This window comes from Mercenaria mercenaria, chromosome 9 (genome assembly GCF_021730395.1).
Source record: "Mercenaria mercenaria strain notata chromosome 9, MADL_Memer_1, whole genome shotgun sequence".
Lineage (NCBI taxonomy): Eukaryota > Metazoa > Mollusca > Bivalvia > Venerida > Veneridae > Mercenaria > Mercenaria mercenaria.
This window is the reverse complement of record NC_069369.1, coordinates 72,002,993-72,026,033: the sequence shown is the minus strand read 5'-3', so window position 1 is coordinate 72,026,033 and position 23,041 is coordinate 72,002,993. Positions and strand designations below refer to the sequence as shown.

Sequence of the window (23,041 nt, the reverse complement as noted above, 5' to 3'; positions counted from 1 at the left end):
AAACTAGAAAGTTGAAAAAATGAGAAAGTGTTTGCTCCTACATTAGAACCGTAATTTGTATTCTTTTGTACATTCGTTATTAAAACTATTTGCTACAAAACCACTACGATGCTCAACACTGCCTGTTTTTACTAGCAGCATTAACTTTTCACAAAGCTGTATTGGTCTGGAAATATTTTCAAGTTTATGGTATGTGTGATCCTTAATCGTGCTATTCAAAACAAAAATAATCGGCCTATTGCATCGTAAAGTAATAGCAGGACCTGTTCCTGCTCATGCATGTCAGTTCCTACTACAGTCGAGCGTGCTGCTCTCTGTTAACAGAGGTGAAGAAGTACCTATACAAATATGGCATTTTCTTACACATTTTAGTACTTTTTACAAGTGAACAGTTTTCTGGACACACTCCTCAAGTGTGCATGTTTTCAGGCTATCTTTTGTTTGCAATAAAAGAAAACACTCGTAATGCTGCGATTCCACAGCCCCTAAAAATTCGTTTAACCTTTCTCCGTCAATTTGAGACAAGAGGAACCACGCTCGCCCGCTAGTTGAACTGTATTTTAGCAATTATATCATTTCAGTGAAATAGAATCCGTTCAATGCCACAAATGTTAAAACTAAAGTTACAATTATAGTAGGTGATCACATTCGGCAATAATGTATTAAAAAGGCCAATTGGCTTTCAAAAAATCAAATCCATTTACAATGAAAGGATCATTTTGGGACAGACCGTTGATTTTTCGAACACAAGTACATGTTTATCTTCTCTATGCATTTTAATCGACCTGGCTGGGCGGAGTTTCGCGACGGTCCACTGCATTATTGTGCAGGATATTCGGCAACCTGATTTCTTATTCACTGGCCATCTACCTTACACTGTAACTACTGTAGCTCAACCTATTTCGCTCGTCTTTTGAGATTACCATTATTTGCATAAGCCAGAAATTAACTCCGCCCCGCCAGGTCAAATAAAAAACTCACTATAACAATCATTCAATATAAGTAGCTGTTTGTACGGCCTGAGACTGATTAATGACAGTGTCAACGTGAATAACATGCGATGACATTTTACAAATGATTCGTTTCTCCAATAAGGAAACAAACATTTTCAGAAAATATAAACAGTTATGTGTAGTTTGGGTTCCTTTTAAAATAAGAATGTAGAATGTAAGCTACAACGTAAGAAAACAACAACAACGTAATAACCATTTCGTTTAATGTGACAACACAAAAAAGTGATGACGCAAGTTCTATAAACAGACTCGCAAAATTCAGTATCTGCGTTGTTTTGTTATAACCATATAGAGCATATATCAATATATACCATTTGTTGTAGTAAATGTATGTTCGGGTCAACTCCTTTTTTATCCCCAGTGTTCTTTGAGTGAAAGCTTACTGTATGGAGTTACCCAGAATGCGTTATTCAATCAAAACGGCTGAACAGCCTACACCTAAAGTCTTGTACATGTATTTATCATGAATTCTATAGCATATTCTTATATACTAAAACAGTCTAAGAAAACAACGTCGATACATCGTTATGATTTAACACATAAGAAAATATGATTAATATTATTTGAAAGAAGATACATACAATATTTTCATATAAGGCCTAACAAATTGTTTGTTTCCGGTATCTTGACCTACCCAAAATTTTTGGCCCGACCTTAAATTTTTTGTGGCCTTGGAGAATTTTTTTTTCAACTTTTTAACAAAACGTTGCAAAATTGCACTTTGTATGCTTTAAACATGGTCAGTGATGTTAGAACTCAACTTACTGATGCTCTAAAGGCATACCCCACTTTTCTGTATATATTTTTTGACACAAAGATAATTTCCGAAAACTACCACTTAAAATATATATATATATATATAAAAAAGAAAAAAAAAAACATTTACCTACCTACCTACCCTATTTTTTTTTGCATGTTACCGGAAACAAAGAATTAGTTTTTAGGTATAACCTTAAGCCAGATGCAGATAACCTTCAAGATGCGTTTAAGAAAATTGAAAAATCAAACAGTTTTAATTAGTTTAATTACAAACTCATTTAAGAAATAATTTATAGCAAAACAGCGTTTTAACACTGTTTATGCACTATGGGCGGTTATACGTCGGGCGCAGCCCGAGTGAAATTATTTGTACGACGTATTACCGCCCGAGGGTATAAATAGTGTTAAAACGCGGTTTTGCTATAAATTATTCCGATTCTAATATGCTCTTAATCTAAAACAGCAGATAAAATATAGTAGAAGAATCGTTCTGATGTCTCCATTTAAAAACACCATAAAAAGGAACATGTGTATTACATATATGTGAATTGAAACTGGCTGATTATAAGGTTTGTTTTCTGTACAACAGAAAAATAATATGTCCGTTATAAAATGGCTTAAAATTGTAAAAATAAGCTGTCACCTTACTTTTTTATTCCAATATGAATTTCAAATTATAAACAAAATCCACATCATTTTATTTCTAATTATTCATAAAAACCTGTCACCTTACTTTTTCCTTCGATATAAATTTCAAATTATAAAAAAGTCCACATCTTTTTATTTTTAATTTTTGAAATGAATGATAAATAAAGTGAACAATCTATTTGCAGCTTACCCTCAAAATGTTTTAATGTAAACAAATAATAATATTCTAATATGTGTTTACATGTAAGATACATTTGAAGAGAAATATAGACTATCACAAAAATATCACATATCTTCTTATTGAAGACAAACATTCTCATAAAGTACAAAAACATATAAACAGGATAATATTAATTCCTTTAAACTGGTAATATTTCACATATAAAGAAACGAAAAAAACAATGATAACGTCTATAGTTAAAACAAATTATTTTCCCAAGTTTTATAGCGTCACAGAGAGTCCATGTCATCTATGTTCGGAATATATTAAACGTGTTGAATATAAAAGTTTTGTTTCCAGAGCATTGCTACATTTCATTCTATCCGTCTCATTCAATGAATTGAATATTGAACAATTCATGTTGTTGAGTAGCTCAATGAAATCCTTGCCAAATGCTTGAAATACTTGATGATTTTAACAAACCCGATTAATCAATTCAGCACTGAATCTACACCCACCTTATATTGTCTGCAACATCAACAGAAGTTTCTGGTAAATAGTTAACAAGAATTTATATTACATTCACGTTATTTGAAACTGTTTTGTATATAAGCTAACGGTATTTGCATATTAATCAGGTTCAAATGTTGTTGCTTTTTAGAAAACGCACTGATGACTAAGACACTTATGGTAATCAGATTTGCAATGAACACAGTAACAATATAGCAAACATTATCACACACAGCTTTTGATTCGAAGATCCATTTTGGAAAGGCGTGACATTCACTATCACGTGAACAGAATCTGCACGCACAGGCATTCCTGCATCTTTCGCTTGTATTGCTAACACGTGATACTTTTGTTTACTCCTTAGAAGACCTACATTTTTTGTAGCGAGTTGTCCACTATTGGCATCAATTGTAAACTGGTCAAATAAATCGCCATCTGAAACAAAAGAGAAGAGATCGTGATGTATTTGATATTTATTTAACGATGTTGCTCATTGCAGGCCTGGAGCGATCGTCTGCATATGCATGACCGGAAGTGATTATCAGTTGGAGCACACGGCAAAAATACGCAAACTAATGCATGTCCGCATAATTTAATGTACAATATGTATAAAATACCGACCAAAGGTTAGTGTAAGTATTACCATGGTTGCAAAATATATATATTAAAGATGATTTTCATTCAAATTGCGTTAATCCAGTATATACCGGAGTCTGTAATTTATACAGGTGCTCCAGATCTACAGTGTGTGTGTGTGTGTTCGGGTTTAACGTCTTTTGCAACAATTTTTCAGTCATATAATATAATTGTTTAAAATAAAAATATTGACCAGCTTACCTACTATAGTGTAAGCAACAGCTCCATTTGAAGATTTGTCTGAGTCAGCATCTGTCGCGGTTAACTTTACAACGTTCACTACTGCAATTAAAAGAATGAAATGAATTAAAACCACTATGACAACACTGATTCAAGATACATTAGTGTATATGTGAGGCTTCTGAAGCCAGTTTCAACTTCAACTAACCCTCTTGAAACCCTCTTACATATATGCTTTTGAATTTACCATCAAACAGTTATTAAAACAGTCTATGATCACGTGATCACTGCCCCCGGTCAGTAATGTGACGCATTTCTTTACAGAGTGATAATGAAGTTTTATGCATAATGCTTTTTCGTTCTGTCAAAATTACGTTTTATCTGCATAAAAATCTGTAACACAGATTCTAACACATGGTTGATACTCTAAGGTTAGTATGCGACAAAATCACTATTTATACGTCATAATTATTATGTCATAGCACCCAAAAGCTATAAAGTAGCATGTAAGCATAAAGCAGTCAATATGTGGATGTCGTCAATGATGCTGATAGTAATATTTTGCATCGTGTTAGAATTTAATATATCTAAAACGTTTATTTTCTCTAAATTAAAAAAAAAAACGGCCGTTTGTTCTGATGTGTACTGATATATCACCTGGGCTGCATCCTCCTGACCTGTGTACCAATACTTCAAATCACGATTTTATTCAACGACAAATTCACTGTTTTCTTAAAAGCCCTTTTGTGCATTTAAATGTGACAATATCTAATATCAATTCCTACCTTCTGTCCGTTTCTCCATGATATCTACAGTGTATACTTCCTGTGGGAATGTTGGGTAATGGTCATTTACATCTGTAACGGTGATAGTCAAAGTTCCGGAAGTTAATTTGTTGCCCGTATTATCATCGTCATCATCAACCCTAACAGTACAAATACATGTATCAATAAATTTATCAACAATCTTTATCCTGTATTTATACATGTATAAATGCTGTCCAATATCGCACACACTGAATAAGGCCCTAGCGTGAACGTTGAATAGGGGTTTTATATGCTTAAAGCCCTGCTCCCGCCCTGCCTTTTAACCTTGAATTGTAACTGAAAAAGCATGAAAATCCTGACTATGAACAGTGACGCCTGTCAAAATAGAGTCTATTTTATATAAAATTCTATATGAAATATCTGTGGTTTTGCGTGTTACAGTGTGGCACGTGGCCGTTAACTGTTACCTATTGTAATCATGGGTTGCATACACACAAAAGAATTTGAATAGCCGCGGAGCAGGGCTTTAAGCATTTATCTTTTTTGCGTTTTCGGGCAAGACATCACAGAAATATATTTCCGTTTATTCAAGATATGCTTTTCTTGCATGCCGGACAGGATTTTCTCGTGCATTTACCGGTGCTGAAAGAACTGATCTTACACACCAAAGGGTGTAAGATGACTCACGTGCTGCTTTTTATGAATGAATGCGTAAATTCATACGCTACTATAATAAAATAATGCTTAAAAGAATAGCATTCGTTTTAATTTATTTCTTCTATTAATTGAAAAATAAGACCTACAAGAAAAAGATTATATCACTAGTTGAAGGTGCAGAGCCTCGTTACCGCCAAAACAGTTATCCTCGAGCCAGATATTCCCATCTGCACATTCAGCCAGTGAAAAATTCTTATAGTCACATGTTTGTAAAGTCGCATGTTTGTAACGCGTAGATTTCTAAACAATCTTATAGGCTGCAATTTCTCTTGTTTTCCTTCTGTTTAAGTTTAAACCAAAATATGAGCCGCACCATGAGAAAACCAACATAGTGCATTTGCGACCAGCATGGATCCAGACCAGCCTGCGCATCCGCGCAGTCTGGTCAGGGTCAATGTTGTTCGCTTTCAAAGCCTATTGCAATTAGAGAAACCGTTAGCTAACAGCATGGACCCTGACCAGCCTGCGAACCGCGCAGTCTGTATCCATGCTGGTCGCAAATGTACTATGTTGGTTTTCTCATGTTACGGCTCAAATATATGTTTAGTGTCACCGGAGTAGTAAGGATTAATTCGGATTTTGACATAAAGAATAGTTCCAAAATGTTAGAAATAGATACTGATGATGTACTTAAAATTTTGTAATATCAGATAAAAATTGCCAGCGTGATTTGCACATGTTAAATGTTTTTTATCATAAATCTAGTCATTTCCTATGTCAACCGTTTTGATTTTTAAATGAGTAATTTTTGCCATGAATCTTATTAGTACAAGTTTGTCTTTTTACTTCCTGACATGGTTTCAAAAACTGATGGGAACACTTAATATAAATCTAGTTTAGTGTAGTCAAACAGTAAAAAAGGATGAAATTCAGACAAAGTAAATAAATCAGTTTATTGTACGGACATATTTTTACTAAAAATATATAATAAATAGATAAATAAAGATAATAGAAAAATTGTAATTGATATTCATAGAAGACATTGGGGCCATATCCGCTTTTAATTTGTACATAAATCATACAATATTTGATGGAAGCTAGGCTCTTACTCAAACACGAGTGTGTATGACATTTCCGTGTCATAGTCTAGTGGGGCTGAAATCACAAGCATGTTGTTGTTCAGCGCGAATTTTACAGATGGTGTCTGTGTCTTAATTGTATATAAAAGTGTATCCCCGTCTGAATCTGAAGCATCTATTTCATATACCGACGTTCCAACAGCATCGTCTTCATTGATCGAAACTGTATGAGTAGTTGAAGGAGCTAGTTCATTCAACACTGGATCAGACGCTGTAAGAAATAAAATATCATGAAAAGTACCATTACAACAACATATACAGACCACTTTTTAACATTGTTGGTTTTTCTTATTAATTTTGATTGTATTGACATAAAGACGAAGCTTACCAGTTGCTGTAGTTACATTAAGTGTCGCCGATCCAGTAAGAGCAGGGCTACCACCATCAACAGCATGCACAACTATAGTGTATATACTCCCGCTTGAAACGGTCTTCGCTAATGTCACTACACCAGAGGTAGTAATTGCAAAATCACCATCATCGTTTCCAGCTGAAATTAGTAGAGAAAAGCGTCTACTATTAGGCGCAAGGAGCAAACACCAGAGATCTCTTGCCAAAGTATGAGATGCTTCAATATGCTATAAAATTCATAATCATTTCAGCCGTGCCATGAGAACACTAACATAGTGGCTTAACGACCAGCATGGATCCAGACCAGCCTGCGCATCCGCGCAGTCTGGTCAGGATCCATGCTGTTCGCTAACGGTTTCTCATATTGTAATAGGCTTTGAAAGCGAACAGCATGGATCCTGACCAGACTGCGCGGATGCGCAGGCTGGTCTGGATCCATGCTGGTCGCAAAGCCACTATGTTGGTTTTCTCATGGCACGGCTCATTTACGTATTTAGTACTAAATACTGTACCTATTGCTCCATTTATAGTGAATGTTGTGTCCTCTTTTGAGCTAACTTTGAAGAAAAGTCACCAAATTAGAACACACTAGCATAACGTGCTGCACGTTGTGATCTGCAGAAGAAGGTGTCTGGAGTCATGCAATCGAAAAGAGAGACGGATAGAGAGACGGGATGAGCCGTAAGAAGGTGGAACTTTGATAAAATTTGAAGCAAGTTATTCAGACCTATGCAACACAAACGTTTTACCATTTCGATTTAAAGTTTTTAAGTTTTTATAGACATGCAAGTTATATTACAGTAAAATAATAGATACATATTTATCACCCCCTGCCCCCCCCCCCCCCCCCCACCCACACACACCCCATTAATGACTGTACTCCCTCTCTCCATCTAAACAAATAACGGGCAGGCCGAATGTAAGAAATTGTCTTCAAATTGATTACTTTGATTTACACGGTGTATTTAAGTTTTACGACAAGTGGAACATAAATATGTGTATGTTGCGATATAGCAGATGAAACAGACAAGTAATGTTTACAAAATGTTGACAAAATGTTGACCGATCACACTCATTGCATGGAAATTCAATTGACCAAGTCACGAAACTGGTGAATAACATGTCAAATTAATTTGCAATCCAAATAATACATGTTGTTTTCTGAAATAAACATGCATACTCCATAGATATATTTAAATTAGATGTTGCATAGATGTTGCGTTTCTGAAAAAAAAAAACACTTTTTATCTAGACGGTAAAAAGCATTCACTGTATGCAAACTTGCCAATTTTGATATTTTGAAGTCACGCGCTGAAATGTTCCCAGACGACTTCAAAAAGTCGATGAGGTGAGGAGGAGACTATAGGTTCTCATTCGTCCGTCCGTCCGTGTGTCTGTCTGTCTGTCCGTCAACCAAAATGTATTCCTCCGATTTCTTTAAAACTATTGCACCTACCTTTTATCTTCACATACAAAATGTACACACATGTAAAAACATGCAATATGAGATATTTACAACAATAATACTTGTAAACGAGGCTACACTACAAAATCACATTTATACATGTATATGTGGTTTTCAAACAATCAAACATTTTCAACATTTTAAGAACATGATGTATTACATAATATAAGAATATATAGAAAAAATAAATATATTTACCTACATTCTTATATTATGCAATATTATTATGACAAACTTGCACAATTTCTGAAATTCTGAGTTATTCTTCGTAGAAATAAGTTTTTCCAATCTAAACATGTTTGGTCGTCTTTAATAAACCGGTTTTATATATTGTCTTCTTTCATTTGTAAATTAATCACATTCGAACAGGTAGTGAAATTCTTCCCAGATTTTGTTTTTACATGAGTTACATAATCTTTCATTTAATGGTGTCAGTCTTGTCCAGTTTCCCTTTTCTATTGATAACCTATGGTTTCTTGCTCTAAATTTAATCATGTTATATAATGAAGAGTTTTGTAATTTTGTAAGTACAGTTCAATTCCAAAAGATCTTTTGAATACACAGTAAAACGTACAGTACTATTACTAGAGTTATTATTCAAAAATAAATCATTTAGTTCTTGTTTTACTGCTAACTTTAACCATTTTGTGTTTGGAAAAGTATGTTCATTCCATATATTTATGATACCACATTTTTCAAAATTGATTTAACATTGTAAAGCCATGGGAATGTTACCAGAAGCAGTTCATCAGGGAGATTTTGGGAGGATTGAAAAACATTTTATATACAATATACGACAATTTCTTTGGTGTATCACCTTCTTCAATGGTACACCAAGCGGTTAATATACAAAAATGTATTAAGAAAGTGACTGAATTTCACTTAGAGAAAATATCTGTCATGAGGGTGGCGGTCACTCTTCGGAAAGCTAAATACTCTAAGCTTTTGTTAAAGAGGATCGCATCTGTAGACTAGGGGCGATGATATATTGATTAATGATGATACTGTTTTTGCTGTATTCTGTCAAACGTACAATAAATACTGTATGTCAGGACATTGTTGTCGTCCAGAGAACTGTCAGCATCAGTGGCTGTTAATGTTTTGATCGTATCTCCTGTTTAAAAAAATATGAGAACATAAAATGCTTTGTACTCTTAACGTATAGAAAGTATAATTTTATCTATAAATGAGCCGTGCCATGAGAAAACCAACATAGTGGCTTTGCGACCAGCATGGATCCAGACCAGCCTGCGCATCCGCGAAGTCTGGTCATGATCAATGCTGTTCGCTTTCAAAGCCTATTGCAATTAAAGAAACCTTAGCAAACAGCATGGATCCTGGCCAGACTGCGCGGATGCGCAGGCTGGTCTGGATCCATGCTGGTCGCAAGCCACTATGTTGGTTTTCTCATGGCGCGGCTGTAATGTTTGCAGATTATCTGAGGATAAAGAGTTAAAGAGGCCTACCTCAATGTTTATATTGAAATTGAGATAAACGTCGCTTTTTGCTAGTTAGTATGACTTCAAAGACAATACAAAACGATTATTGAGTATTAGATCTTCAAGAACACGCTCTTATATTATATGAAATATCTAAAAGAAACTTCGTCTGCTTCGTGAGACTGCCAAAGGAAAGTTGTTTGAAATACTAGGAATTCAGCCGATTTTTTTAAATGTATAATCATATATGCATGTGAAAGAGAATTATGTTTTTAAAAACCAATACATTCATAAAAAATTGACTGGTGCGTATAAACATAGTTTCCTAAACCATTTATATGAAATATCATATGCTTATACATGTATTCGGGAATACACAAGAGCGTGTGTAGGGGAATGCTTTTGTAAGAGTCCGCAGATGCGTATTTTGCCCAAAGACGTCCTTTATCTTACCGACGGAATGAGTATCTTTCACTATAACGTTTATGTCTGCTAGTGTGAAGGTGGGCGTGTTGTCATTTACGTCAGTTACCGTTATCACAAGCTGTGCACTTTCAATCGGGTCATATGTTCCGTCTTTCACCCTGAAATATATTTCTGAGATGCATTATATGAGCCGTGCAATGAGAAAACCAACATAGTGGCTTTGCGACCAGCATGGTGAGACTGCCAAAGGAATCAATGCTGTTCGCTTTCAAAGTCTATTGGAATTAGAGATACTGCTAACGAACAGCATGGACCCTCACCAGACTGCGCGGATGCGCAGGCTGGTCTGGATCCATGCTGGTCGCAAAGCTATTGTTGGTTTTCTCATGGCGTGGCTGATATAGTTGTGTGCAAATTGATGATTAAACTTTGGTCAGCCGGTTTTAAACTCAATCAGACACATAGCAGGGACTTGATATCTCATTTTGTGTTCTGTACAGCTTTCATTATTCTATCTGTTTTATTCTTGTTATTGCTATTTAATCTTCCATCATGTTTTTCTCAAACAAATTATTATAATACAAAAAGCAGCTAAATTCTATTGTCAAACTGTGATCGTTTTGCTAAATTCTGTTCCGAATTTAAAAGGAACAAAAAAAAATATTTTTACTTTAGAACATTTTCAAAACTTACTCAAACGTCAGTTTGTATTGCTGGGTGATTTCATAATCCAATTCCTTGCTTGTGTTTAGCAATACATCTCTGCCGGATGCGCTTCCAAGTTTGAAGAAGTCCGAAACTGTTTGAGTTTTGATACTGAAACAGATAAATACATTTTATCTCAAGGTGTAAAGTAAACTCTCCACAGAATCGGCATGCAAGAATATAAAGTAAATTCTCCCTAGAGTCATTATTTCAGTACGAGTTCTGATGAAACTTTAATCAATATTTCTCCCCAAAGAAAGGAAAACAAATTAAGGAAATTTAGCCCACTGACTGACAGTGTACGGGCATGTCTTTACTTGTTGACAATGCACGACTAAGTAAACTTCCAAATAATTTTCATTGTAAAAAAGCAATATAAAAAAACACAAGTTTCAAGAAACTGAAAGGTACTAATTCTTGCAGTAAATCCCAAACAAAATTTTAAAAAATACACAAAATGACATGCTGAGTAATAACCCTGTAGATCTATGTAAAGTTTCATGAATCTAAGACAAATACTATTTTGTAGATACAGGCGACACAAAAGTTAAGGTCTTTTGTATATATTTGTACTGCACGTTGTTTCATGCTTTATAACATTCCAATATTGTTTTATGACTCTAGGCCAATTTCTTTTTGAGACGTGTGCGGCACACACGTCGGCCGGACCGACATCAAGATGACACCTGAATGTACGGACAGACGGACAGAAGGTAACCCTTCTTCTTTCTTGTCTCATACATGCGAATGGGGCGTAAATAAATGTAAATTCAATCATGTATGCTAAAATGGAAAATCATTTTCATAAATTGCATGTGCACTGTAATATAAAATCTCCAAACCTGTGTTTTATACTGTAAAACCCGCATGTTATAACCTCTAACTCTTTATAGTACAATATTTTAACCTGTAAGTGAGAGTGTCGCTATCGGCATCTGTAGCTGATATGGTATAGAATACTTCAGCTGAGTTAACATTTTCGGCTTTAGACACACTATCTGCGCTGGCCGGCTTGGCCCATGTTGGTGCTGTGTAATAATAACTTTTCTTATCAATATAATCTTTTAGCAGTGAGATAATGCAACAAAGTACTAACTAGGCATAGGTTATACAGATCATTTCAACTACACCTCTCAAATTCCTACCTATTAAAACACCTGTCCATAAATATGACGTTTTGTTATCACTTAAAATACTGAGTGGTATTTCATTTTATTATTGGATTAATAAAATAAATGTTCCTTTTCAGTAAATAAGATAAAAAAGAACATATAAACCAGCGAAGTAAGGGTAAATCATACTCATATTAATATATACAAATAGTTGTAATTGTTTATTTATTTATTTTGTTTGGTTTAACGTCGCACCGACACAATTATATGTCATATGGTGACTTTCCAGCTTTGATGGTGGAGGAAGACCCCAGGTGCCCCTCCGTGCTTTATTACAAGCGGGAACCTGGGTAGAACCACCGACCTTCCGTAAGCCAGCTGGATGGCTTCCTCACATGAAGAATTCAGCGCCCCGAGTGAGGCTTGAACTCACATCGATGAGGGGCAAGTGATTTGAAGTCAAGAGTTGTAATTCGTTGCTAACACATGCATCTAAACTTAATGTATTGATAAAAACAATACTTTCAAAAACTTCACATTGTTTGCAGGACTTACAAACCAATTTTAGACTATATTTCTATTTATTTATCCATATTAAAGCAGCATGCCTTCAGATTTGGCTAAAAAATAATCTTTCTTTCAAATTGAAGTTTGGTCATATCATGAATATTAGAATATGAATTTTTACTTCTAACATATTTAAAAAGTTCCAAATAAAAAAAAAAAAAGATGACCGCGTCGGGAATCGAACCTCGAACCGCCGCGGCAATAAAGACATTTTCCCGGCGTCTTAACCAATAGCGCTATAGCTGAAGTAGTGAATAATGATTCCAAAATATAAATATTTATAATCGAGACAGTTTACCTGGAGTAAAGCTTAAGAAATATAGCATTTATTTCAAGATATCTAAAAAAATTTGTTTTTGTTGTCGAACGATCTGGAGGCATGCTGCTTTAATATCTATATATATTTATTAATATTAAGTTCTATCTCTATACTAACACTAAATATTCGTTGAATACTAACAGTAAGGTCTCCAAGTTTTACTAAGTTGACACACGGCGTTATACCACAGTCACACAAACGGCGCGGATAGCTACATTTAGTTACGGATAGAAACGTAGTAGTTCGTACCGATTCGTACCTGAGCGTACGGATTGGCACGGATTGATACGGGTTACTACTTTAAGGTACGGCTCAGGTACGGATCGATACGGATTGATACGGGTTACTACGTCTCTATCCGTGGGCTAGACGTAGCTATCCGCGCCGTATGTGTGACCGGGGTATTGCTGGGGACACTTAAACATACGTTCTTAAGTTAAAAATAAATGAAACATCTCCCCAGTTCATTTATTTCCAGACCCTTATCAACAAATAATTAATTAAAGTCGTAAGTAAGATTTTAAGGAACTGAACCCCTGATGATACTCGGAAATCTCCGAGCGATTACGTTATCTCCGAATTCTACTTCGGTATTCTTCGGCCGTTTCCATTGCTCAAACAAACATGGCTTTCAAGGAAATACCGAAAAAAATTGTTAATAACGATTACCGACCCAACACCGTAAGATACTTTTTTGTCTTCAAATATTCATGAAAATTTCAATGTTTACTGATACTGAGATCGCGATTTATATTTAATATCATAACTCAGATAAAAGTACAAAAAAAATCAAATAATAAACCTTTTCTTCACCGATTACATAAATGTTATGCCTCAAACTCCTCGCATTTGCTTACTAATAAAATCACTACCTCAATTTTAAAAAGTCTACCTTTACATGTTTTCTGATATCTGATGATTTTGTCGTATGAATAGATAAATTCACAGTTTCATATATGAATAATCATTTTAAATATGAGTACTGTTTAAACTTAATATACCTGTTTTGACGTTGACTGTAACAGATGGCGTTTGAGACTTTGTTCCGTCGCTAGCTGTGGCATTGAGTGAATAGGACGGGGTTATAGTATAGTTCAGTTGTGCTTTTAAAGTTATATCACCTGTAGAATCATCTATTTCAAAATCAGTATAGCCTGTCCCTGAAATGTTTAAGGCTTAGAATTACGCTTTGAGAAACAAAAATCAAACAACACCAAATCATAGAAAGAAAGAGTTGTTAGACATGAAAATTGAACAGCGTGTAAAACAAGTATATCACTTTACGAAACAAGTGTCAACATACTGATATAAACATTGAATTCCGGAAAAGTTGCGGATAGTCAAACGCCTTTAAAAACTCACCATTTTCAAAGAACTTTGTACACATGTTCGTTTTGATGCATTTGCAATAGGTGCGAGTGGTGAAATTTCGCATAACAAGGTGGAACACAGTTTTCAGCAATTGTTAATCTTTATTTCTTTACAAATGGCATTCATTTTCAAAGGGGGACAATTTTTCCGAATATTTTAAGTACAAATGGCATTCGTTTTCAAAGGGAGACAACTTTTTCCGAATATTTTAAGTATTTGTCGAGAAATGGTTGTCTCCCTTTGAAAATGAATGTCATTTGTTTCTCAAAGCGTAATTCGAAGCCTTAATGAAATTCAAGATTAACGCTTAGCCTTACGTTTTGAGAAAATAATTCAAACAACACCAAATCATAGAAAGAAAGAGCTGTTTCACAAGAAAATTGAACAGCATTTAAAGCATGTAATTACGCTAAGAAACAAGTGTCAGTTTACTGATATAAACATTGAATTCCGGAAAAGGACTGCCAAAAGGAGCCCCACTTCTGGACAATTAAACGCCTTTAAAAAATCACCATTTTCAAAGAACTGTTCGTTTTGATGCATTTGTAATAAGCGTACGAGTGCTGAAATTTCACATAACTATGTGGAACACAGTTTTCAGCAATGTTTTTTATTTCTTTACAAATGGCATTCATTTTCAAAGGGGGACAACTTTTTCAGAATATTTTAAGTATCCGTCGTACGGGATAGTACGGCAAAACATGCAATGGTCAGATAAAATATTGGTAAAGATGTTGTTCGTTTATCAAATATTTCTGTGTTTTGATGATATACTCCTAAACATAACTCATGTAAAAATTTGGACCGTTCGTCCAAACGGCAAATAGCGGCTACCGTCTAGCATAAAAGCGTGCAATATTAACAAAAAGCCAAAATATATTTACACCTTAAAGTTGTAATTTGTTCTAGCTTTTTCTTAAGTTTCAAACAAGTAGCATATATATATATATATATATATATATATAAATATTATATTAGCCCTACTTTCTTGCAGATTTAAAACATTTATGTTTTATCGTGGGTTGAAAGACGTTTTAAAATGTGTTTCAATTATTTACTCAAGGCGGCATAGTAATTTTACTAGCATAATTCTTCAAAGGTTTATCCTTGATGTATTTCGTTCAGACTTTAAACCTACATTATTTTTGAAAAGGTCTTTTCAAAGCTAATCAGTGATCATAGTACAAATACTTGCAAAAAGACAAATGTCACTTAGGACAAAAACATGTTGTGATAATGGTTAAATTTCCTTAAGCATAATTTAAGGAAATGTTTTTGTCATTTATCCGTGATACGGTACACTTAAGCTGAGACTGGTATAAAAGATTCAGTAAACATTTTGGGGATTACACCCTTAGCTCCAAAAAGGCATTTAAAATATCATGCAAAAAAAGCAATATGCATTGAACACAGCCACCAATGCAACACTCTGCATACATACAGGGGTAAGTGAAAATGTATACGCGAGCCCATCGACTAAACACATGTATACGTAAATACCAGATGATGCAATTATAGAATAAAAACAGATACAAACAAACAAGAAGAAGAAACACAGCAGGGCACCGCAATAAATTAATTCACTGGCGCATTACATCACATCACTCTTAAACCCCCTCTGTATTCTTACATTTAATGACGGTGAGGGCAAAATTTTCGCCCCGCCAGGTGAACCAGTTATACACGTAACAGTTATCACAGGGACATATTGTAGTAGGGTACAGTGTAAGGGTGAACTTACACTTCCTTGCTATTGAGCTAGCTTTTATAGCGACGCGGTAGAGTGCCTGCCTTAGGTGTGTGAGTTCATGGTTGAAGTATTTTATGCCTGTTACGTCTGGCGCCCAATGTGGGACATGTTATATAGACCATAAACAATGGAACCGCATTCAATGATATTTCAGGAGCCTGATCACCATGAGATTCATCGCTAAGAGCAAAGTGAAACACGATAAGCATTGTACAAAAAATCCTGATGGGCAAGGAATGTTTCCTTGACCGTTATATTTTTATACACATAAGACCCACATTTTTCTTTTACCTGTTTAGAGACGACAAGGTTATTTCGAAGATATATGTTTATATACTTTCTAAACACAATAAAAAGAGACAAACCACCCAAGATTTCGGAACGCAACTTCATAAAGCTTTCATGTGTCACCTTACCAGTACAGATAAGTTCTCCGCCAGCAATTCCCCCATGTGTACGAAGTGGAAAACGTATTAATTTTGTCATTTTGCCTTCAGACAATCATCACGGAAAACATGCGAATATATAAGTAGTGTATGTACTGGAAGTGAAATATTGATCAATTAAGCAACACATACAAAATACATAATCAGTTTCGAACCTGACAAAGAATATGTCACTGAAGCTGTATAGTCTTCGTCGGTTGCCGTCACTGCGCCAATCACTGTGTCTGAAGTGTACAAGAGAAAGATTTAATAATCTCTTTATTGATCATAATGAAGAATGATGGAGTTATAACAATTAATACAATTTGTAATAAACACAGCTTGTTTTTAAATTCTATTTTACAAATCACTGCCAATCACATATACACTTCTTTATGTCATTATTTTGACAGTCACTTTTATAATAATTGAGCCGCGCTATGTGAAAACCAACGTAATGGCTTTGCGACCAGCATGGATCCAGACCAGCTTGCGCATCCGCGCAGTCTGGTCAGGATCCATGCTGTTCGCTAACGGTTTCTCTAATAGCAATAAGCTTTGAACAGTATGGATCCTGACCAGACTGTGCGGATGTGCAGGCTGGTCTGGATCCATGCTGGTCGTAAAGCCACTATGTTTGTTCGGTTCATACATTATCTTTGACCGTTTGTTGAATATACAGTCGAAACCAGTATAAAAAGACAATGCTTGGGAGGACTAGAAGTGGATTTTATGGCGAATATTATTCACAAAATTAAACTTTAAAATGGGAATGAAACTCATGTCAAGTAGTAAGGTCTCTATTCTGTGACTGATCTAATGAAACCTGCTCGAGCGCATGATGTGGAGAATTTAAAGATCGGCCTTTTAAATCATTTCAGACCCTTTATATCTGACCTGTTGTAATTTCAGTAGATGAACTATGCAAAGACCTTGTTGATTTGTTAATTAGATAAGCAGTATATCATGGTAATATAAAAACCTATAGGGCTTGTATCTTTCACGTCGAAAGTGTATGATGTTGGGTTGAACACTGGATCGTTGTCATTCACATCTTGAATATTGAGGACTACACTGCTGTTAACTTCTGTTGTACCATCAGATAACCTGAAGGAGAGGAGAACAATAAGAGGGCTTCTATCCTTTTAACATGAATACTTTCAACATATACGTGTACAACCTCATAATATCGATGAAAATCGCTAATATATTTTGTAATGAAGAGAGCAGAATTCATTTTGAATGAATGGGTGTTTTGTCAAAATAATTTATGATTTTTTTTCACACCACCAGTGATACTACTAGATTTAGTGGGGTTTCTTTCAGTGAAAGAACGTACACTAAAACAAGCATATAACCTCTCTAAGTACATATTAACATTTACCTTAAATTTAATGTATATCTAGTGACATGCGGCTTAGCATCAACATCTAACCCAGCGGCGTTTATTTGTCCTTTCGTTGTATCATCGAGTGTGAAAGTGCCCGGACTTGTCGGAGACTGACTAACTATAGTGTTTTCAGGTGTATCCCCATCTTTGTCTGACGACTGCAGAAGAGACACGTTCGATGTTGACCCTTCAAGTACATCAATTTCAATCCCGGGGCTTGCTGGAGCCGTCCATTCCGGGTCTCATGAAAAGCAACACAGTAATCATCATTTAAAACATTAGTTATATCTTACAGCTGTAACAAACTTAAAGCCGGAAGTTTCTACATATCTTTTACATATTTCACTGGTCTAGAATTATTTACATAATTAAACCCATCATTATTTTTTGCTTTTCTACAACTGTACTTTTATGTAAAAAGGAGATTGAGTAGGGATCTACAAGGATGCAAAAATTAGCGAATATACTCTCTTTTATTGTACATGTATTGAGTTCTATTACATCTGTGTAAAGTTTTATATCGTACTAATAGGTAAAGATAATATTTCATTTTTACCCGATTTAACGATGATAGTTATAGAATTTAAAGTGTTCGAATTTGCTCCATCCGAAGCTGTTACATTCAGTGTATATAACGTTGACGTAAATGGCGTTGTAGCAGTGTTGATCTGTCCAGGCACGGTGGTACTCATAACAAAATCCTCAAAATTTGTTCCTTAAACAAAAATGCGAGTTTTATACGTACATTAAAACTTGCTCTAGAGACAACGTCTGTTAACAGACCACTTGTATTTAGAAACTAGTTTTTTCTGTTTTGTACATAAGTTTATTAAAGAACAGATTATGCTGCACTAAAACACCATCTTAATGACCTCTTAAAAAGGTCCGTGGTCTACGTAAGTTTAAGTTACAAAATAAATAACCCAAAATGTGTCAATGTATGAATGTCAGTCATGCGTGCACCTATACACATTTACAGGTAGCAGTATTTCCGTAGGGTATACTTTACAAGAAGCATTTTTCTATGAATGTGGATGTTCCTGTTGGACGATTGACATTTTTGTGTGTTAATAAAGATGTTCATATTTATCAACCAAACTATGAATGATCATACAGTATCAGAAGTCATTATCGAAATCTGAAGCATATACAGATGAAAATACACATAAGTTTTAGATTATGGTTAAGTTATTTGTACAAAGACAATTATTCCGGAAACGCATCAGGTTCATTCTTTATTCAATACAGATTTTACAGTTCTAAAATTGGTGGGGTAACAGATAGTATACTCAATTTGAAAATAAAACACATTTTAATACTACGGCTAGAAATGTCCGGATAGTAAAATCGATTTGAAAATAAAACGGCTTGTAATGTTCGGATAGTAAAATAATTTTGAAAATAAAACACATTTTAATACTACGGCTAGTAATGTTCGGATAGTAAAATCGATTTGAAAATAAAACGGCTAGTAATGTTCGGATAGTAAAATAATTTTGAAAATAAAACACATTTTAATACTACGGCTAGTAATGTTCGGATAGTAAAATCGATTTGAAAATAAAACAAATATTAATACAAAAATAAGTAATGTAATAAGATTGGTAATATTTGGATAGTATAATCAATCTGAAATTAAATCACATTATTACCAAGACTACGGATAGTATTATATACATTGATGTTTTCCCAGTGTTTATTGTAAAATTTCTTAAATTGTACCAGTTTACTTTATACACTGAGACTTATCCGCCACAAAGGATGCAACAAGACGATAACGAATAAACATAATGTACATTTAATCTGTAATATCTTAACGTTTTAGTTAACAAAACATTTACTCTGGTGATTATACCTTACCTGAAAGACTGTAAGTTATTTGATTGTTTGCTTCATCCAAATCAGCATCTGTTCTGTTGCTGTCACTGTCCCAACTGAGTCACCTTATTGTGATATATGTATATAAATTATAGGTATTTTTTGTTTCAAATACCACTAACCGCAACCAAGAATGATACAATACTTTGAAGATAAGTCCATTACTTTCATAAGGGCCTTTACAATAGTGACGAGGCAGATGGAAACGTACAATATATAGTTCTTTGATATCTATTATATGAGCCGCACTATGAGAAAGCCAACATAGTGGTTTTGCGACCAGCATATATCCAGACTGTTCGCTAACGGTTTCGCTAAATGTAATTGGCTTTGAAAGCGAACAGTATGGATCCTGACCAGACTGAGCGGATGTGCAGGCTGGTCTGGATCCATGCTAGTCGCAAAGCCACTATGTTGGTTTTCTCATGGCGCTGCTCATATGATGGCTGATTTCTGCCCGCGCAAAGTGGAAAGGGGAAGTTGGCACAAATCAACCACCACTAGATGTGCCATTATGTACAGAAGACATATACCATTTGTTTACGGTATATCTTCTAACAATTAAGCCTTTATGACGTCGATGTCAAAGCATATGGACGTTCACCAGGGACTGGAAGTTCGCCAGATAGATCTTTTTGGCACACAGTGTTAATATCCCTTAAGTAAATCAACTTTCAGCGTTAAACGTCTATGATAACATGCAGTACTGATAATATACTAAATTTCTCTATCTTAAGTTGACGTTATCATAGGTGTAAATACAAAATATATTCAGGTTATATCAACAAAATTAGGTATCAGTCTAAGGAATAAAACTACACAACTAGTGTCTCCAAATATCATTCATTTCTTGTTCACATCCTTTTTGAGAAAAAAATGCAGTTCAATGCATACCAGTGTCTGATTATGCAAGAAAGTTGTCAAAAAGGTCACACTCATAGTACGACAAAAAAGTTGGCTCAAAAGCCAGGTACACAGCAGGAATTCCGATTTTCTACATGTAATCACTATTACTACTGAATGAAACTTGATATAAGATAGTATGTTCATAAAGTATATGTACAAAGGCATGATCTTGAAATGAAACATCTTGTATTAATCAATACTTGGTCATGATAAATAAATCATTTTAAATTCGAAATATCGTTTTGGTATTAAATCTTATCAAAATCGCATTAAAAGTACAAATTTAAATGTAACATTGTTCAAGATGCGATGCATTAATTCTTAGCTACACACTGAATCGCGAAAGGAGAATATATCCTATAAAAAGTGATACGTTTAGAAAGTAGCAGATATATTAAAGGATATCCTAAATAAAAGGTGAGTCACTTACCAAAAGCTGAATTTTAAACATAGAAAAGGAGAATACATCATTCGAGATGAGATGCAAAACCTATTGCTGCAATCTGAGTTGTAGTGAAATCCGTTTAAGTGACAAAAGACGCTATACATACCAACAGCTGCATTTGCATTTGATGCAATGAATATCTGATATAAGATGATATACACTTACCAATAACTACATTCTCAGGAATTGTGAAAGGCGTATTACTTCTTTACGATTCGATACACTAACAACTGCTGCTTTCTCAGATATAGCGAAATACGAATAACTGATATAAGACGCTTTACAGTACAAGTTGCTACATTCTTAGACATAGTAAACCAGAGATAGCTGATATAAGTATGTATACTCTTACCAAAAGCTGCATTCGCAGTTAAAGTGAAATACGAATAACTGATGTGACACGCTGTACACTACCAGTAGCTGCATTATCAGATATAGCGGAATACGAAAGAGTAACTATTATTATATAAGACGCTTTTCATTTACCAATAGATGCATTTTCATTTATATTGAAACACGGATAGCTGATAAATGAAAGAATACACTTACCAATAGCTGCATTCTCAGAAATTATGAAAGGTGAATAACTTGATGGATTGAACACAGGAGAGTTATCATTAATGTCGTTTATATTTATCACTATTGTTCTGTTCACAGTGTGCGTTTCATCAGTTACACTTTAAAAGACATAACACAAAAAAATCTTTTTATTAAGAAGTAAAATTAAATTATCTACCAAAAATATATAAGCTCAATAAACTATACAATGTGTAATCTTTCACATCTTATAATTGTCTAACCGTTTGCTCTTGTCTTGTAGCATATAAAACGGTGATCGAAGCTTACATTCTATGTACAGCCAAACTTGTGTAAAGAACATCTAAGAACAGACACCACCTGACTCTGATGATAATATTTAAAGGTTTGGTGAAATTGTAATACGCTAACGCTTGACTGCCAATCCAGATGTACGAGGTTAGAATCCTGCAGGCACTTGCAATTTCTGAGATTCCCTTGAGTGACACTCACCTATCTAAGAGGTCATTACTGGTTCGTTTTAGGAAATACGGGTTATTGTGTATCGCTGCGAGCGATACAGTACAACTCTGTATATTCGTAATAGTCCTGGCAAAGTTAACCGGACATACCAGTATCTAAAACAGTTTTCTCTCTCTATTCTTTCTCTGGCTCTGTCCCTCTGGTCAGATCGCTCTGTGGCTATACTGGTAAGAGGATGAATTTGGTGCCCTGAGTGGCTGTTTCTTTTTAATGCTAAGCGTCTTTGAACCGATTTTGTCATAAAAAGGGCGTTATATAAATCTAGTATAATATTATTATAACAGTTCATTTAAAACTACAGGAATTGTTTCATACACAAGTTTTACTATACATAGTCAACGTCCTGGGGTGGATCCAAGATTTTAAATAAAAGGATGCATCTGCTTCAGCAACATGGCTTGCGAGCAAAGCTATTTCAACATTTCTTATTAAATCAAGGTTGTTCTAATTTTTGGCTATCCAAAATGTTGTTTGCCAATTTTCTGGGTGCATGCCGGCTCGCATCACATAGTTTTCATTATCATGGATAATTCGTAATTCATATGTTTGAGAATTAGCTCTGATATTATTCAGAAATAGTTTTATAACATCTTCATAATTAAAACAGTAATATCAAATGGACAAACTTCACTACCTACCTTAACACTAGCGTAACATTAGTTATAGCATTTTCAACATCATCTACGTCAAGGTCAGTGGCTCCGCGTTTAAGATCAGTCGTGTTTGATTCAATCACAAACATATCTTCTGGAGTAGTAGGTGCCTGACTTTTGACTGAGTATTTGAGACTGCCAGAACTATCAGCATCGGTTGCTGCCAGCTGAACGACAATACCATCAACAGCAATATCTTCATCGACATTGTATTCCTTGTTTTCAGTATTCGGCTCTGTCCAGACAGGCTCTACATTATCAAAACATAAATGTGTATACAGTTTATGTACTTTATGCAAATTAAATTATTT

At 34.7% G+C, this 23,041-nt stretch overlaps 1 protein-coding gene across 2 annotated transcripts; it reads right to left on the bottom strand.

Annotated features, from left to right (window-relative positions):
* Window positions 1–1,202: 1,202 nt before the first annotated feature.
* On the bottom strand, window positions 1,203–22,974 carry LOC123546291 (cadherin EGF LAG seven-pass G-type receptor 2-like). 2 transcript variants are annotated; one of them, XM_053551681.1, is made up of 17 exons: window positions 22,716–22,974; window positions 21,568–21,695; window positions 19,650–19,732; window positions 18,346–18,504; window positions 17,784–18,030; window positions 17,382–17,506; window positions 16,576–16,644; window positions 13,855–14,013; window positions 11,763–11,883; window positions 10,844–10,966; window positions 10,178–10,308; window positions 9,319–9,399; window positions 6,798–6,959; window positions 6,440–6,680; window positions 4,692–4,831; window positions 3,928–4,008; window positions 1,203–3,525 (listed from the first exon to the last, which is right to left on the bottom strand). In XM_053551681.1, the coding sequence occupies exons 4-17, from the start codon at window positions 18,479–18,481 to the stop codon at window positions 3,275–3,277; spliced, it is 2,067 nt and encodes a 688-aa protein (XP_053407656.1). In that variant the 5' UTR covers window positions 18,482–18,504; window positions 19,650–19,732; window positions 21,568–21,695; window positions 22,716–22,974; the 3' UTR covers window positions 1,203–3,274. The 2 variants fall into 2 exon arrangements, with proteins under 2 accessions (XP_053407656.1, XP_053407657.1); XM_053551682.1 differs by lacking the exons at window positions 21,568–21,695; window positions 22,716–22,974 and having other exon boundaries at window positions 19,650–20,640.
* Between the last annotated feature and the right edge of the window lie 67 nt (window positions 22,975–23,041).